General features: G+C 25.7%; 1 protein-coding gene across 4 annotated transcripts in view; it reads right to left on the bottom strand.

Annotated features, from left to right (window-relative positions):
* Positions 1–19,741, bottom strand: part of LOC114129312 (fasciclin-1) — a 63,595-nt gene that overhangs the window by 11,564 nt on the left and 32,290 nt on the right. For all 4 annotated transcript variants that reach the window (XM_027994009.2, XM_027994008.2, XM_027994010.2 and 1 more), the window contains exon 2: positions 2,789–2,933. In XM_027994009.2, coding sequence (XP_027849810.2) covers positions 2,789–2,933 — 145 coding nt within the window. The remainder of the gene's footprint in view (positions 1–2,788; positions 2,934–19,741) is intronic.

Genomic DNA, 19,741 nt, shown 5'->3' on the forward strand with positions numbered 1-19,741 from the left:
TAGATTTTTTTACTACCTAAAGTTCATATTCTGTTTTAAATCAAATTATACTTTGAAGTAGGTCTAATACATATATTTATCAAACTTGCGTTATTAAAATTCATGCATGAATAAATTTATATTCAATCTAATTTTTTAGTTTCAATTTATGTTTGAACAAAATGTTTAAATATTCTAAGGAAATTCTAGAATCAATTCATCCATGTATTAAACGTTTAAGCGAACAACAGTTTTTATTTTACAAAACGCTAAAGATGCACAATTCATGTAAAGAATTTGAAAAGCAATACAGTGAGATCCAAACAAATGTATTAAGAAGAACGCGTGTTCCATCCCTAGGCCACATACTAAGTAACCGCATAGTAGGATACACTAACAACGTTTATTCATACCAGTACACAATTAGTTATTATAGCATATGCTGTATCCGCCTAGGAGATTTCAATTTCTAATATGCGTACTCGCACCGTGTCAAATAACGAAATTCTGAAGTTCCTTGAGAAAAAAGTCGCAAAGAATGAGGTAAAAAAAATAAATAAAAATCATTATTATTGTACAATAACAATACTATGCAGTATTAGGCCTCGTAAAATAAATAGGTAGAACACAACTGTTTTATAAAAAAAAAAAACACGTACAGAATAAATTATGTCAACAAAACAATAAATACTTTGAGACAACTGTACTGGAAAATAAATTTAGCATTTCAATCGTTATGCTATATATGTAAATACATGAGATACATAATTTAACACAAAAACAAAACAAATACCATGGATTAACACTTTTTTTTAATACGAACCAAATTTGTCAGAAATTATATTCAAAAAAATATTTGAGAAATGGTTAATTGAATACTCTAATTAATATATTATTATGTTTGTACAGTGTCTACAAAGACAATTAAAGTGCAATTAAAATATAATACTTCAATAATTTCTGTGCGTTTCAGAAAAAATGGAAGATCAAAGAGATGTATATTATAACTATATTCACTAATATTTTTATCCATATAATCAGACACTAACATTTATTTATTATTTATTTAAACAGGGTAGATCCAATAATAGTTCTAAATTCAAGAAATAACAATGTTCGTTTACAAGAGAATAATATAGATAGAAATTAACAATTAATGAATAATAATAGTACATAATTCGGATGAATCTTAATGATATAATAATAAAATACAATTCACAAAAAATATACAATAATAAAATTAAAAAAAGATTCAATTGAGTTAAAAATGTCAAACTTAAAATTAAATAAATCGATTTTGGTATTATTACCTAGTCTCATGATGATTCTATTAACAAGAGCATTTGTTGAATAATTGGTTTTTGTAATTGTAAATAAAAAATAATAGTAATCTAGTTTGAACTTGGGGGACATAAAAATTAAAATAATTTTAATAATTCAGAACAAACTATGTAATCACTGACCAATTTAGTTATTAATTTGTATAGGAATATTAAATCACTTATATTTTTTCTCCCGACTTCATATTCATGTTTAGCGTGTTAAAAAATGGCTTAAACTGTTGATGAGATTCACATAGAATATAACATTTGTAAAATATAAAGCGAAGAAAGTGATTTTGGATACTGTCAAAAAATTGAACATGAGTAATTTACAGATAAATAGATAAGTGTATCACGGAACGCACGATAGCCAATTAATGCGTGTTTTCGCACTAAGGCTAAACACCAACATATAGCACTTTAATAGTAACAAGTACCTACCTCTAAATTTTAAAAAAAAATACTAAATTCCATTTAAATATTTCTATATAACTGAATACAGGTACTTATTGACATGTCGGTACAAAGCAGGGAAGTATAGATATACTTGTATGTAGGCATACTTGTGGTCAACCATTGACTTAGTTCGTAACAAGTAACGATGGCGTCGCGTAGACATTAATAATAGTGTACAATTACATTATACCACGTCCACGTGTGCTCATAACAATACTTATAAAAGAAAATTGTATGGACGATGCAATCCGGCTGTCGCGGTTTTAACGGACAAACGCGTTTAAAACCACCGGTCAAGGTGTTCTGAACTTCGGTGTACTGTCGTTATTAAGCCCAAATCCCGTGACACTCCGGTAAGTTAATGCACCGTAACATCCTAATACACTTCCTTTCATCTACATTTACCCCCCCCCCTTCTTTTGTGAAAACTGAATATCATTGTTTATAATTTATATAAAAATAAAAAATATTATTTCCTTCCCAATATTAATTTACCACCCTCGTGTTTACTCATAATATTGATCTCACTTTAAATTATAAAATGCTCATTTATACTAAGTAATGCAGTGAAATCTCAAAGTTAAACAGAGTAATAATTAATTTATTATTATTTTTTTAATGTTTGATCATAATAGAATTACTGTTGTTCCTTATAAATGGATTAATTTATTTTAAATTGACAAATAGGTACCTACCAACAATATTATTTATATGATTATTAACGTAAGAGTGTGTCTAACAAATATGGTGTTGTTTTAAAAAAATATTTTATTAAAATCTTATCTTTAATCAGTTTAAAACAAATGTCTATTGAATGAACAAAAAATATATACATTTACATATTAAAAAAGAAAGTGCAAAATACGTTTTTATTATCTTAGTTCCCAGTAGGAATTACTAACTATTAACGAGTACTACCCAGCCAACTACCTATATCCTTTGGGAGTGTTTATATACAACAAATTTCATATATTATTTATAAATTCTGAATTAAAATCGAAAATCATTAAAAAAAAACTCCCGTTACTCACTTATATGATAGCACGGTAAATATTCATCGTCATTATCTTGTTTAGTTGACTTCATAAATGCTTCGTTGTGCGGAGCGAACACAGTAACACTTCTCAAATGTATCGTCGTGTTGGCAATTTGATTCCTCTCGATAATGCTATAGATCTGAAATAATACATAAAATAAATTGTAGATAAAAAAATTACTATTACGCTATAGCTACTGAAAGACTTTATATTACTTTAAATCATAACAATAACAATATCCAAAGTAGTGTAAAGTTTAATTATTAGTACTTTTGCACAGAGCACTACACCATTACTTTGTTTACTACTAGCACAAGTACATATGTATACAAAACCAAACGATATTGAATATTAATACTATAACTTATAATAAAATATTATAATATGTTAATTATATGTAAACAAGTGAAAAATATTTTTATTGTTTTTGAATCATATAGACGTTTTCATTTTTTTATCCACTTTTATGTGATTTTGGTAGTAAGAATATTATACGATTATAATATTAATTACATATCTAATGATTAAATTAAATAATAAATAAATATATTTATCGATATAATTAATGAAATATAGTTGCATTGACAATATTAGCCATTCAATAATACTAAGTTTTAGTGTGTTGATAAATATTGATAGGAAGAACAATAACAGGGTAAGCATAGAGTTTGATTTTGAAATGAATTTCAATAATATATTATTAATAGATATGAGATGACTACTTATATTGTTTTAGTATTTGGTTCCTTCTGCATAATATGGTTTTTTCTTAAGATAAATATAACCAGAAGGAGCATTAAATGTTGTAATATCTGAGAGAATTTTCGATGTAACATTATTTAGTGATTAATCTTTAATATGAAACGTATTTAGCCGGTAGCTCACGAACTTAAACACTATCCTCATATTAATTAATACTCATACGTAAATCGAGGAGAGATGTGTTCTCTACAATCTGCATACAGATAGCACATGGATAATGAAAAAAAAATTTAAGGATTAATGTCTACTTAAATTATAGGATAATAAATTTATATTAAATGTCTTAATAAAGAGTAAAATAATAATAGTCCGTAGAAAGTGATACTGTGACATTCAAAATAATTAGAATAGGGAATAATTTATATTATGATAAATCGTTGAATACTATTCATGGTTTACTAAAATGAAAAAAAAAAATTACCAATTATTTTGCATTATAAACCATTTATTTATAGTTTATAAGGGGCGTAGTTCAATATATCAAATTCGATTAAGATTGACATAGACAAACGTGTATACGACAAATATATATAATGCATATATAAATTACGTATTTTTTTTTATCATAAAAAAACTATAATTTAAGTAATTATATTCAATTACAAATAAATATATCAATCAAACTAAAACGGTTGAGATTGAATAAGTCAAGATTTTGTATGATTTCTAATACGTTTAATATCAATTAATATAGAGATAATATCTAAAACATTCCAAAAAATAATAACGATGCTTAATTGATAATTTATTAAACGATTAAACGAACAAAATATATGGGCGAGGTTATTTTTGTTCAAAAATATATATAATTTATAGCAGGTCAAAAAATAAATTATAAAACAATTCAAAACTTTACATTAATAAGTATTATTTTACACATAACACACCAAATCAGTTTTCAAAATTAACATTTTTAACATCAATACTTAATTTCATTATTTATTTTTTACCCACCTTGATTCTCAATTTGTAATAAATTGTTCATACAATTTTAAAATACTTAAGTAAATATTTTATTTAAATCACCATACATTAAATAATTTACAACAGCTAATTGTGCTTTAAGACATATCTTGGACCTTTATTAAATATAACACCAAACCAAATAGTTTATTATTATTATGCATGCAACCCCATCTCAATTATTGCGTGAGTATACGAAAACAGGGTAAATAATATTAATTAAACAGCAGCTAGGGCCCATTATCTGGATTACTTTTTTTATGAGTGAAAATATGACTAATGTTCTCGCAGCCTTGCACCGCCTATAGTGGTGTTGACAGGCTAATTTTTTGAGATGGGTTCGAAGTGTAAGTACTACCATAATAAAACAAAATCAAAAGAAACAAAGATTTTTTGATTCTTTTAAAATGTTCTATAAACCTATTTATTCCAATGGCAACAATAAAATGTTAAGAATTATAAAATATGATAATATTCTCTCAGCAAACCGTGGTAACCCCACAAAACATAGATACTATACTTGCCATACTTGATATTGTTGAAACTCGACTCAGTGTGCAAGTTACAAATAAACAATATACTTATCACACAACAATGTTCTTTAAAAAATTATTAGATAATAAAAATAACAAATTTAAGTACTATATAAAAAATATCGGATTTTGAATTGTACTGTTCTCGTTCAAAAATTATAGATTACATCCGTGTCCCGTCTTTTATTAGCTATATAATTTTCATTTCTTTCATTTTATCCTCGTTGCATTGTTTAAAATAATCGTATAAATAGATTTTAATCTAAAATCTATTATCCATATTATAAATATTGCACCAGTGATTCAATATCTATACCCCCTGCTTGGTAGTACAAAACAACTGGGAACCCCTTGTAGGGCAAATGGGCGAATACGTAAACAAAACTCTAACCCTAGCATTAAATCGATACCGCTGCAAAAAATGAAAGTCTAACGGACAATCCTAAGAATTTCATATAAACTCTTGATCTTGGAGAAATAAGTGTACAAATTATACGATTTTATATTAGAAAATATTTTTTATACTTATACACAAGTATCAAATAACATAATTGATATTAATACTTAGTTTACTTCACAATACTAATATACTACAATACTTCATTGAATACCACCAATTTCTGAATATACTTTTCAATACAACTATTATAGAAAATATTCATGATTACAAGACACCTACTATTTCATTGTCAAAGTTAGTTCTTAAACTAAGATAATACGTCCGAAACAAAAAAAATACTTATGGGAGTCTACCTTTAATAATTTGTATTATTTTTTTTTTTGAGTACACTGTGTAATTTAGGTAAAACAACGTAACAAATTATACGAACAAAATATGTGGTTTTGCTTAAATTCGACAATAGAAGATGTATCACAATTAAAGGCGAAAAAATAAATGTTTTTATTTTAAGTGTTTGTATTTATTGCACATAGTTCTAAAAAGCTTGTAAATGCGAATTTGTTAAGCATTATTATGCTTATTTTTCTACTCTATTCGGTTATTAGAAATAACAAATAAACAAATCAACACATTTCATACCATTTAAGAAACTTATTGTTTTAACACGTTTGTAATTTTTGAATAGTATAGAAGGCAATAGTAAAATAAAAACATTTGATTAGATATGCAAGATTTGCAACAGTAATTAACAGATAAACTTAGAATTCCAATAGAATTCTTGGTTTTTAGTTTTCAAGAAGTACATATATTTAATCAAAAAATATATAACAATATGTAATTAAAAGTTTTGAAAATATTTACAACTGTAAAGAAAGATCAAACACGGTAAAATTATAATGCAATATATGATAGTTTAATGTATCTAAGATACATACAATTTTGAATAGGAAATTGATTTGAAGTACCGGTAGCGAATGAGAATATTCGAAAGGCGTGGTTGATTTTTACTTGTCGAGGTCATATGAGTTTGTTAACAATTATTAAGTACATAAATGGGATGGAATGTTGCCGTTATAATAATTGAAAATCTGCCAAACAATACGAAAACTTAAGAACTGCAAAAACATTAAATGAACATTTAAATTTAAGAAAAAAAAATTAATCTTATAATTAATGAACATTAAATACACTTACAAAAAAAAATAAAAAATACTTAATAAGGTCTTGAACTTAAATGTAGTATTACATTACATTTTTAAATTTTGTTAAAAGCAATGAACTATTGACTATGAATATTAAACTAAATTAACAATGTGATTAATTGGTATTTTTTTCAAATCCAGGAAACAAGGTCTAGCAAGGTCAAAAAAAAAAATTATTACTAATTAATTTGTGGTGAATCACCAATTAACAACTAGGCATGTGTCATACTCTGAAATGCTTGGTAAATTCTATGTGTGTAGGATATGTAAGTTCCTCAAAAATTAAAAAAATATAGAGATATAATTTTTATATTTTGAGGGGAGCGATAAGTGTATTTTATTGTATATTGCTCAATGTAATTTATAGTTGAATTTTTATCTAATTACAATTTACAGAAAACCATCAAATAAGTTTTAATATTATATCAACAGCTAAACTCGCAACGAAATAAGACGTAATACCACCAATCAAACTCCATTGTACTAATACGTGGCAGGTAAACTTGAAATCTTTTCACACGAAACTCCATGAAATTAAAAAAAAAGTCGTGTTCATATGGCAATTTCCCTCAGACTTTCCTAGAAAGTTTGAAGTCTCATTCGACTCCAAATGGGGCACACGCAAATCACTCAAAGCCACCTAATGAGTAAGAACGATTACCTCTCCATGATGCCAACATGCGACACCTTACTCTCAATCTAACATATGACGGAATCTATCACTCATAAACTAAATTCAGAACAAATGCGAAATTTCCAGAAAATCTATCAGTATCTCTTAGCATCTGTAAATTACTAAAATATACATACCTATCTTATCGTTCCTAAACATTATAAACTAGCTACTATTTGTATTTTCAATAATTAGAATCAAGCCTACTATGTAATAAAATCACATTTCCTAATGGCCTATGTCACCATTAATAATAATAAAAAAAAAATTATTGTAATGATTCTATAGTACTTTTATAGTAATACAGTAGTATTATATCCAAAATATAAAAAAATTAAAAGTTCAATTATAAATACGAAACAATATATATTTGCATAATTACATGAACAATTTGTATTAAAATGAATAACGAAACAGATAACTTAGTACCTAATTGATAAAACGTTATGTCATATTGTCATAATTTTCGTAATAATCCAAAAAAAATAGGATAAGTTTAGAAAAATGTTGTCCCAAATAAGAAGATAATTTTAATCACGACTTTTATCCAATTGTATGCGTTAATCCGTGACATCCATTAAAAATAAAATATTTATTGCATAATCAAAACTACAGTTACGTTATTATAATGTGATATACATGGAAGACTGAATATAATAACAATATAATTCCACTACTTTTATCATTTAAAATTAAACTATAGTCTAACACTGAAACGAGTGAAAAATGTTATTTATATAATGCAACGCTTCTTTTAGGTACATTTGGTTGTGACCAGCGAGCAGCTCTGAATATAATATTCGGCTTGAATTTACATTGCTTATTTTTCCAAGTATGTTCTCCCCTATACACACTATTATTATTTATTATTACTTTTTTACGCTATACTAACTCTAGATCGTCTATATCATTGTCCCGTTGATAATTCTACGCCAGTAGTCGTTACTATTACCCTATTGGGTAATAAAACCGGCCCTCCCAGTTTTTTTATGTTCCAACATAGATCCCTAAGTTTCCGGGGTTAACTATCGATTTAGCTGAGAAACGTTTAGGGGGCTTCAGTACGACCTCTGTGCAATGTAATATGTATATATATGTATACTGTATGTTAGCATGTAACGCGTTAAGAATACTATACATTTTGTTGTGCACGTGTATAAAAAAAGTTTTCGCGAGTTGTAACAACCGTACGACAAAATCTCAAATGGTTTAAAGTATAAACCTCGCAAAGTAACAAAAACAATTAAATGTGAATTTGTGCAATTAATTCATTAATATATAAATATAGCTTGATATTGCATGCACTCGTTTATATTTTGTATTGTTTGAAACTCGCAACTTTTTAACGTTGTTCAGAAGCATAATATGTAATCGTTGTATTTAAACACTTGAATCAAGAACAGATCTGAAACTGTTATAACACTACAGAAAATAAAAATCACATTAACCATAAAATATTGTTTTAAAAACCTATCAGTCAATCAATCACATACATTTTTATTTTAATAAAACTAATATATGTATTTCAAATAAGCTATAATAAATATAGTTATATGCATAACTTTTTTTTATTAAATAAGTATTTTTAATTTTAATAAATAATGTTAAATTATATAATTCAAATTACAATTATAAACATAAAATATAAAATATTTTGTAGTTTATATAATTCAGAAAAAAAAACATTTTAAATAAAATTTTTGATTAATTAATTATAAATGGTTATAAGCACAATACCAGCTACCTACTTTATTACTTGAAAGATAATATTTTTTTTTTTGCATTACAAAACTAATTAAGCAGCAGTAAATATGTTTCATACATTATTAGTTATAAGTTTATAACGTATAATCATTGTATAGGATGATACTAAAATAATATCTAAGCAGTATACATTTTACTACAAACATATTTAAACTAAATAAACAGTCATACACCGCAAATTAATATTTAAAAAAGTACAGTTTTTAATATTTAAATTGGAAGACAAATAATTGATTTGCAAATGTAAAATTATAACATCTTACAATTGAATAAATAATTTTCTGAAACACAAAGTAATAAAATATTATACTAATTTATTGTTTAGTTAAATACAACATAAACATCATATTTAACTATTAAATATTAATACATACACGCTGTTGTTTTTTTTTAATAAGTAAAATTAATTAAGCGGTCAAACTGCTTTCTTTTCATGACATCGTTTATAATATGTTTAATAAATTAATGAGTAGTGATTAATATAATTTTTCCATTTTAATTGGCATTTTAAAAACAGGTTAAGGTTATCTAAGTTGCAAAAAGTATATCACTTAGCTACAAATATACAGAGCCGTGTCAAGTAATTCAGCGCCCTGAGGCAAAATTTCATTTGGGGCCACAGGTAGCATATCAAGCGCAAATAAAGGAAACCCCTTATTTTTACAAAACTAAGGCGCCAGGAGACAATTGCCCCCTTTGTCCAGAGTCGTGTTAAATGGGGGGGGGACATTTAACACGACTCTACTGAAACATACCAAGTAAATATATTATTTAAATTTAACAACAACTTTTAAATACAATTATCGTAACATACAAATACATTATATAAAATTTCACATAACAAAAGATCAAAAGATTCAGTAGTAATCAAGATCATAATAACCCTTCAAGATACATCAAGGATTTCATCACAGCCGAGCACGTACAACGATAGTATTTTTTATTTTATTTTTTTTTTTTACTGAGAAACAATGAAGAAGTTTTATACGAAAGCCACTAACGTGGTAATATTATAACAAATTACTTATTTATAATCTTCACAATGTTAATAACAAATCTTAAGTATAGCAAAATGATAACATGATTAAAAAGTCACTAATTAATGTAATAGTTATACGTTGTAATTTTGTGAGTTAAACGTTTTATATACAAATAAAAATGATAAATACAGGAATTTATATCTTAACTGTAATGGCTGTAATGAAAGTAAGAAAGATAAAAGGGAGTTAACACTTTAACCAGTTTAACCATTATTATGTATTAGCATAGTGACCCGTTTCTATGTTTTAAAGTTTATCGTCACAAATAACTAACTTCAAGACGATACGGCATACAAAATATAAATTATAATACATTGAAAAATTGCGCAGTACATTAACTTCCCTCCGGTTTGCGTGAGACAAGAGTTTAATATCGTTATATTTTCATAATAATTATTAATGGACGCAATAGTGACTGTTTTAAACTATATTGTATTTTGTACTATGCTTGGTGGGTCACGACTAAGACTTTCGTAGTGAAAGTGATTAAATTGCCAGAGACCCACTAGCGAATAGTACTGTTCATTATTTATTTCATAAAAACAAAAGTAACATTAAAACAGCTCGTTTTAAAGAAACATATTTAAACTTGACCTTGCATCGCAGTTAATAATAATCGAACGCTTTTCCCAACAATTTACCTTCGAACCGGTTAGCGTATAATATGTTTCAGTTGATCCACAATACAAGCAGGAAATGGCGCCAAACGCACTACTATATTGAGGCACACCTACTCACCTTATATAAAATAATATAAAAATTATGAATGTTTTTTCTTCGGAAATCAGAACTCAAGAGTTTTAAATAATGACATAAATTATAGATCATCTAGACATATAAGTCATAAAATATATACAGATTTATTTTAAAGCATTTATGAAAAGAATTATTATAACAAAGCTTAAATATTTGTGAATCATAAATACTGTAGACAATATACATACTCAAAAGATGAATGTATCTTCTATTGGTTTTAGTAATTTACAAAAACATATTGAAACATAAATGGTTCATAAAATAATTTTAAATATTTTAAGAGATAATATTAATTTATATAAATATATAGGTATATTATTCTGATAACATGTATAAAATAGCTTTTAAATTATTATACCCAAACCCGTTATAATAGTCAATAGAAGTATAATTATTGTTCGCATTCATAATACATTTTCATGACACAGATTACAACTATGGCCTCAATTCAAATAAACTATTCAACAAGAAAACATAAGTTTATTAATTTAAAAACACTTACAAAAAACCTAAGCAAATCAAACTTATTTTTTCGATAAGTATTATGGTTTAAGAATACATATTAAAATCAATAGAAGATCGTTCAATATATTATAATATAAATAACTTATTTATATAGCATCAGTAATATTATACTACTATTTATATCTGAAAAATAACAATAGGTATTGTAAAAATTCCATTGTAATACATAGATGATTAATACAAAAGAATTAATAAATTTAATAGTTGTAAACACGCTTTTAATATATTTTTGTACGTTAGTAATTGTTATATACATATATATATATATCTTATATTTCATACTTGCTTTAATATTTAACTACCATAAATAGATAAATATTTTAATTTGTATTTATATGAATAATTTAAAAAAGTATATTTTACTAAAAAATATATTCATGTTTAAATACGTTTAAATTCACACTATTAAGAGTAGGTACTATTTTAAAAGTAAAAACGCAAAACAAACAAACATAATGTTAATGTTAATTTGCTTCGCTTACGACACATGAAACTCACACCATTTTATTATGTAGCAATAATTTCTACTTTTTATTATCATAATAAAATATAGTTAGACAACAAAGTAAAATTTTACTACACAACGAATATTCTTCTATCAAGTAAAAATAAATAAGAATAAATAGCGAATAAAATAAAAGCGATTTTGGTAGTCTATGATGATATATTTAAAATAAATATGTATTTGTTTCATATAATTGACATGACTTATTATTTAAACGTCCGCACGTAGATTTCGTAGGCCAAACAGGGGAAAAATTAAAGAGGGCGCCAACAACACATTCAAATGACCCTTCTAATAGGAATTATGTGAACGTTAGGGACACCCGGTGTTACCATGACGACCATATAGAGTGTGTTTATATACAATGTACAAATATACATTGTTTTATTTAAATAAAAAGAAACAATACATCAATTTTTATTATTACTATATAGTAGGTACCTATATAAATACCGTTTAGCGACCTAAATACGGAAACCATTGGTCGGACGGACATAGTAATTGCATTTAAGTTGTTTGTGATGATGGATGATTAATGAAATTCAAATCTACGAGGTGACGTCAGCCTATGCTCTGTTGTAGGTGTTTTTAATACGTTCATGGTTTGTCCATTCTTATTATATAGGTACTACAATATGAATGATAAATGCTATTTTTAAATTACAACTCAATATTCTAGAAGGTATTTGCTAATACCTAAATCAATGCTACCTATTAAACTAGTTTCAATCAATAAAAATAATTTTATGAATAAAATTAATACTTTTTTTGTTCTACATAATAAAATAACTAGTCCAAATCGTATTATTTATATTATAATAAATAACTTAAGACAGAAAAAAAATTAAGTAGGTACTACTTACTTTCACAAAAAAAAGCGGATATAAATGGGTACCGCTCTGCTGTACATTAGGTGCGTATGTATCATTATTATATATTATAGGAGTGTTAAATTTGAATCCAATGATAGGTATCATTGTATACGAAAAACGATTCTGAACGAAGATGATTTGTCAGCCTAGGATATAATTTACAGTGATGGGTGAAAAAGGTGGTTTATGTTTTAATGGCCTGAATACACCAAAATTTAAGTTCTTTTATAATTATTGTAAGCTAAACTTATGAAAAATCTTGTATTAAATTTTCAACTCTTAGCTACTTATGCAAAAATTTTTATGAATTATACTTACAAAATGATTTGCAAATATTCATGATTTTGACGAATTTGTTAATATTTGAACTTCAAATGCCAATAAAAAAAAATTGTGCCTAATATGTATTCTTATAATTTTTTAATCACTAAAAGAATAACTTATGAGGAACTCTGTATTAAATTTTCAAGTATTTTCATTGGGCCAAAAATTTTATCGACATTTCAAAAAAAAAATTTCATAAAAATTGAAAATTTAGTTGTTTATAAATAGTTTAAAAAAAGTCAAAATATTTTGAAAATTAAATCATGTAAAAAATATGCCAATCTAAATAACTTGTAAAATTTTCAAGTACCTATCTACGACTTATACTTTTTGAATAATGACAAATATATAAAATCGTTTAAAGATAAATAGTTATCGTTACACTATTTCGTAAAAATTTAAAATTCAAACGCACTTAAAATTTTTCCTATAATGATGCATCAAGTTTTCTCTATAGCTATTTGAAGGAAAACTTATGGAAAACTTAGTGTTGTATTTTTAATCCTTCGTTATAAACACAAAACATTTTATGATTTTTAACTTCAAAATGATTTTCGCGTTTTCGATAGATTTCGTAAAAATTTGAACTTTAAACGCTTATAAGAAAAATTTAGGTAATAAAATACATACATAATATAATATGTATAACTATAATACATACATTATTATACAATACCATAAAAGGATATTTCGTAATTTAATTAATTAATAATTATAGAAGTATACTACTCATTGTATACGCCTAAATTATAATAATTCTATACTCGATTGTAAATCAATAATATAAAGTTAATTTAACTAAATTTTCCTTAATACATGTTACGAGAAAATTGGAATATTGTTATAATATAAGACATTAAACTTATTAATAAAATATCACAAATATGATAGGAATACTGCAGTTAGTCTTTAGGACAAATTACCATTATCCTTTTGAATAATATACAATTTAATAGATATAAAATTCAATTCAATTCAATTGTCCATAAACAACTATTTTTTTTATTCGACTGACATAAAAATGTCAGTTGATGATGTTTATTCTTAGATTTTTAGACCAGAGCTTTTGAGTATCTAATATTTTTATATTCTGCATAATCTCAAACTTCAATCCCATAATTAACTTTTATATTAAAATTAATAAACATATACTCAAGTAGCGGTATTTAATAAATAAAATATATAATTAATAAAAGCCTAGTAATTATTTATTAAAATATTAAAAATCATATATTATAATATACCTATACATTATACATGTACCTATAATATTATATTATTTTAGTCATTTTAGTAATAAAAATAAGTTATTTTATTTTATTACATAGGTATCACAGACATAATTTTTACAGAGTACTATTATAATATTTTTTTATAATAATTTAAAATTTTAGTTTTTAACTAAAATATATTATATTCCAGAAAGGAAATTAAGATTTACAATAATAACTAGATATGGGTACTACTAAGATATAAACAAAAATACTTTGAATTGTATACATTTTTTTTTGTCTAAACTAAGAATACACCTTGAAAAAAATAAAAATAAAACACCTTGTCGTTCCGTTTGATGAACAGAACGACAGTGGCTCGTTGAACTCATTTTACCACGGATGAAAATCCTTTGTCATTGCCTCTGTGTGATCATTCTACGATTAAAAGACGATTTTCGATGCACAATTAATCAGCTGAATCAAAAATACAGGTTCAAAGAGTCCCCTTTAACATTAACCTTCTATGTATACATATATATTAAACATTTTACTTTTAATTACTCGTCAAACATTTACACTCTGTTAGACCGTATCAATACGTGACATCCCTTTAAGTAATGCAGTAATTATTTTTTTTTTAACTAATTATATAATTACTCTATGCTTATTAGGTAGTTAGGTATGTTATAAGTTATTACCAATACTAAAATAATTATTTTCTAATGCATTATAATTCACATATAAGTTTATTAAGCTAATTATCGTTGTTATTTAAGGTGTTATTAATATTTTAAATGTACTATACTTAACTATATGTAATTATTAGGTACATTTTGACCTTTTTAAATACTTATAAATACAACTTACTAATTTATTTTATCATAAAAAAGAAACTTTGTTCGAAAAAAAATATAGAAGTATAATATCTATGGATGATTTTTAATAGAATAATAATAACTAAAAAAAAAAATTATCACGCACACACGCTAATTAAAAATTGTTAAAGTTAAAGCAATAGAAATAAATGAAAGAATTATGAAAATAAACATAAAACAGGAAAAATTCAAAATAATACTTAAAACACTGCAATAATTTTAGTTTTAGTACAAAACTTTAGAAAATTATAAATATACGCATATAATATAATATTAAATAACCAAGCCAGAGCAGCTAAATCAACATAACATATTGGCGTATATTTAAACCTTCATGCAATTTAATAAAAAATATACAATATATTTAAATAGTAATTTCAGAAAGGGTAAAAATATATGTCGGTTTGTAAGGTAATTATTAAATACGTAGACGTACACACAATAAAATAAATGCCTTTAAAAATATATTTGCTTTTTGTATACCTGAATAAACCTAAAAACTAAAAATATATCTGTTTAATAAATGTCTAAATAAATAATATAATGATAGCATATTAACATTTTAGAATTAAATAATAAAAAATTATAGTTCATATTATATTGGTATATAATATCTATCGACACAAAGTAAAATTAGAATCATCATCGGATATAAAGCTTAAATTAACAAAATTAAAATAAATAATAATATTTAATACTATTTTTGTAAGTCTGACGCATGAACTCTACTCTAAGACATCACTGTATAATATTATACTTATTGGAGATTTATATACCGTGGGACACTGACTAATATTCTTTATTCGTTTGTTAAAGGGCACAAAAAAGGACCCGTATCTTTTGAATTGAACACAGCGTCAAATCAAGTTTATGATTCTAGTCACTATTATTATATTTCTTTTTTACAATGTATTTTAATAGGATGAAACTAATCCGGTCTCAGCATTGCACATAATACCAAAATAGAGGTATTTGATTATAATAAGAGCATATTTAAAAAATAAAAACAGGAACAAAAATATTTAATTTAATTCAATCAAAACAGTATTAGATATGATATATTCCAGTAGATTTTTTAACACATAATATTCCTGAACAAAGAAATGAAAACGAAAATAGATACATACAAATTATACATACACAACTATATAACATATAAAATACAAAAAACATACTTTAAAAAAAAAAATGTAACTTTTTACCAGATAAATAATATAAATATTTTATTCAAGAGTAAAATATATTATTTTTACACGCATATTGATTTTTAAAAATTATTTCAGATTAGAAATATTTCAAGTGTTTATTTGTCCGATCAACGAAGATAAGATGAAAATTATTTTTCTAATTCTGGTAAAATCGGTTGTTGAGAGGAACAATAGAATCCAAATGATGGTTATTATACAAACTACTACAATGTATCATTAAATGTCAATTACAAATAATAAACTCAATTACAAGAACGATAACTTCAACCTGATATAAAACTGTTTAACCCTGCTTCATTTCGGCCATGTAAACTAACAGCAACCTATTTTTGCTGTCTCCCCATCAACACGTGTCTATTTTTTAAATAAAAACGATGAAAAATTACACGGTGACTTATAAAACTTACCCACACAAAAGAAATGAAATACGGGTCTAAATTAATACATGTACGTAGTATAATAAATATTATGCTTTACACAACAATGGCAGCGATTCGTGTTCTACTTGCTGTTGAGCCGTTGCGTTGGGACGTCTATTGAAAAATGAACTAAATTTTTATGCACGTACTAAGGGAGACACAACCTAAGAAACAAAGATACAAAAAAGAGCGATTCACTTTATCAAATGCATGATTTTTTACAAATAAAATTACCGGTAACTGCGTTCTGTTCCGCAAAACATTCGTGGGAACTCATCCTAGATGATATCAACGACCGTGACATAGTGATTTTCGAAATAATGATATTTTAGAGGATTTTTTTTTATTATTATTGTTTTAAGTCATTTAAAAAACGTAAGACGTATTAGGTATTTATAATATTTAAAGGCATAAAAAAAGCTTAAAATACTGATATCCATTTGATAAATTTAAAATGTCCTGCAAACGTGTTGAATCTTGATACTAACTTATACTGACAAAATGTGATAACTTTTAGGACTGTGTATTTTGATTGATTTTGAATTATACAAAATACTAATTATGTTTACATAAAAAAACGTAAATATTAAATTACCAATCAGTAACTATAAAAATTGTTTGATTATTTTAACACTAAACAATTGTTTTTTATGTAGATAATCAACTAGTAATTGTTAGTGGTATCTATATTATATAGATACATCATTTGATACACTATTTATGAATTATTTAAGCACACGATAAATGTCTAACACATTCACCAGAACCTTTGTTGTGACTAATCTAAAATTTGTTATAATCTGTACACTACGTACAATTATTTTTTTAGTAATCTATACCTATTGGTTATCTGCCATAATTAAATATTTGATACAAACTGCATTCTCCATTATTTATCCGATACAAATAATTATTAGATTATATTTAAAAAAATCACAACGTAATAAATATCTAGTATTTTTATGAAACTTATTTATGTAGACAGTAGTAAAAATGTTTTTATTTTATTATTATAAATGAATATAAATTAAAACAAAAGAGTATCAAATGATAAATACTTTTTTGTCAAAACAAGAAACTATTTTTTAGTCACATGTATATATTATAAAACTATCTTTGAATGTTTTCATAAATATTTAATTTAATTTTCGTAAACATTGATTTATTAAACCTAGGTATACTCGTTATCTAACATGTTTTTAATTTATAAAAACTAAAACTTACATTACCTATACCAACTTATTAGTTTGATTTCAGAGTTAATTTATTGTGTAAAAATTATCTAAGTCAATAATCTAAAGTGAATACTGTAACTATTGACTATAGTTAAAAGTATTATAAAATTTAATGAATGTTGAAGAAGCTCGTTTTAATTAAATTCCATAATTGAAAACATTTTAAACGTTTATTTTCTTTATAAATATAACTGAAACTGTGTTAAATAATGTAATAAAACTGTATTATAATACATAATATTATGTTTGTATCCATAAAACTAAATGGGTCAAATTTTTTGTTGAAATCTAATAAAAAACAGAAAAAAAAACTTAAATAACTTTAACCTTATGGTACCTATTATATTATATTTAAAATTTAAAAGTAATACGATCAAACACATTTCATGAAGACCTCATAAAATATAGCATGCGTCACTCGAGTTATGCTGCATACGATAAATTAATCGATTTTAAAATCTAAATTTTTTTCGTTTTTTTTTTTTTAATGCAAAAAAAAATAGTTTGCATAAAACCAAGTCAATTTGATACCTCAAACATTTGCGATGCGCGCACATCATTGTATAATATTAAAAAGATAAAAGGACAAACAGTTACACACACTAATTCATAAATAAATCAATAATTGATACAGGCATTGAGTCGAATATACGCATGATAACAAATTATTATAATAATATACAATATAAAAAATATGAAAAAAGATTGTTTAACGAGATAATAAAATTAAAATAACATTTACGTGACAATAATTCTGGATTTGCGTTTAATGTGAATGCACCAGTGCAACGTGAGCAAATCCGCAAAGGTAAAATTAACTTTTCATCACGGGATTAATTATTCATATATATGTGTACACCAACGGCCATATGAACTTTGGCTAGCTTAGTCGGAAAAGTGTACAGGTCAGTGTAGTTGATCGTTGGTAGTAGTTGAGAGGGGCGGTAAAATAATACGCACGTAGAATAATTACAACGGCAAAACGTCAATGTCCACGCATAATGCATATATACGTAGCACGCAGTGGCTTACCATTATAAATATAACTATCATCCGGCAAGGACGGTGAGGGGAATCGGTTCTCCACACGCAGAGCGATACGCCTCGTGGCCGCCGAACGTAATAAAAGTCGGCCGTGGCGCCGGATTTCTACCCCTATGGTGCTGTCGAGCCCTTCCCCTGAGGGTTCTTTAACCCTGCTACACCACCCATCACGCCAAAGCCGTCGCCGCCCACGGCCCAATTCCACCACCGTCGTAGTGTTTTCGGGGTGCGCGCGCGCGTAATCAATATTTTTACAATACTGTATTACAACACACGCACACAACACTCGCGGCGGCAGCGGCGGCATCCCCCCCTGGCCAAACGAATTGCACAAATATATATTATAATATACTTATATGTACATTTTATCTACATAGGTGTATGTAATATATATCAAACAAATGACGGGAACTTGAGCTGTGTTCTTTCGATTTTGGGCTAAATATAGAATAATTATACGCAGAAAAAATGTACAGCATGAATATATTGTAATAGTCATAAAGCTGTAATTTTTGGCATCCACAACAATATTAAGTATACTTAAACCTATAAGTACGATATGTCATTGTTCTTGACTATGCTCGTCCCTATGTATCGGACAAAAATTGTAAATCTTTCGTAATATCATACAAG

The sequence above is a fragment of the Aphis gossypii genome, chromosome 1 (assembly GCF_020184175.1).
Source record: "Aphis gossypii isolate Hap1 chromosome 1, ASM2018417v2, whole genome shotgun sequence".
Taxonomy (NCBI): domain Eukaryota; kingdom Metazoa; phylum Arthropoda; class Insecta; order Hemiptera; family Aphididae; genus Aphis; species Aphis gossypii.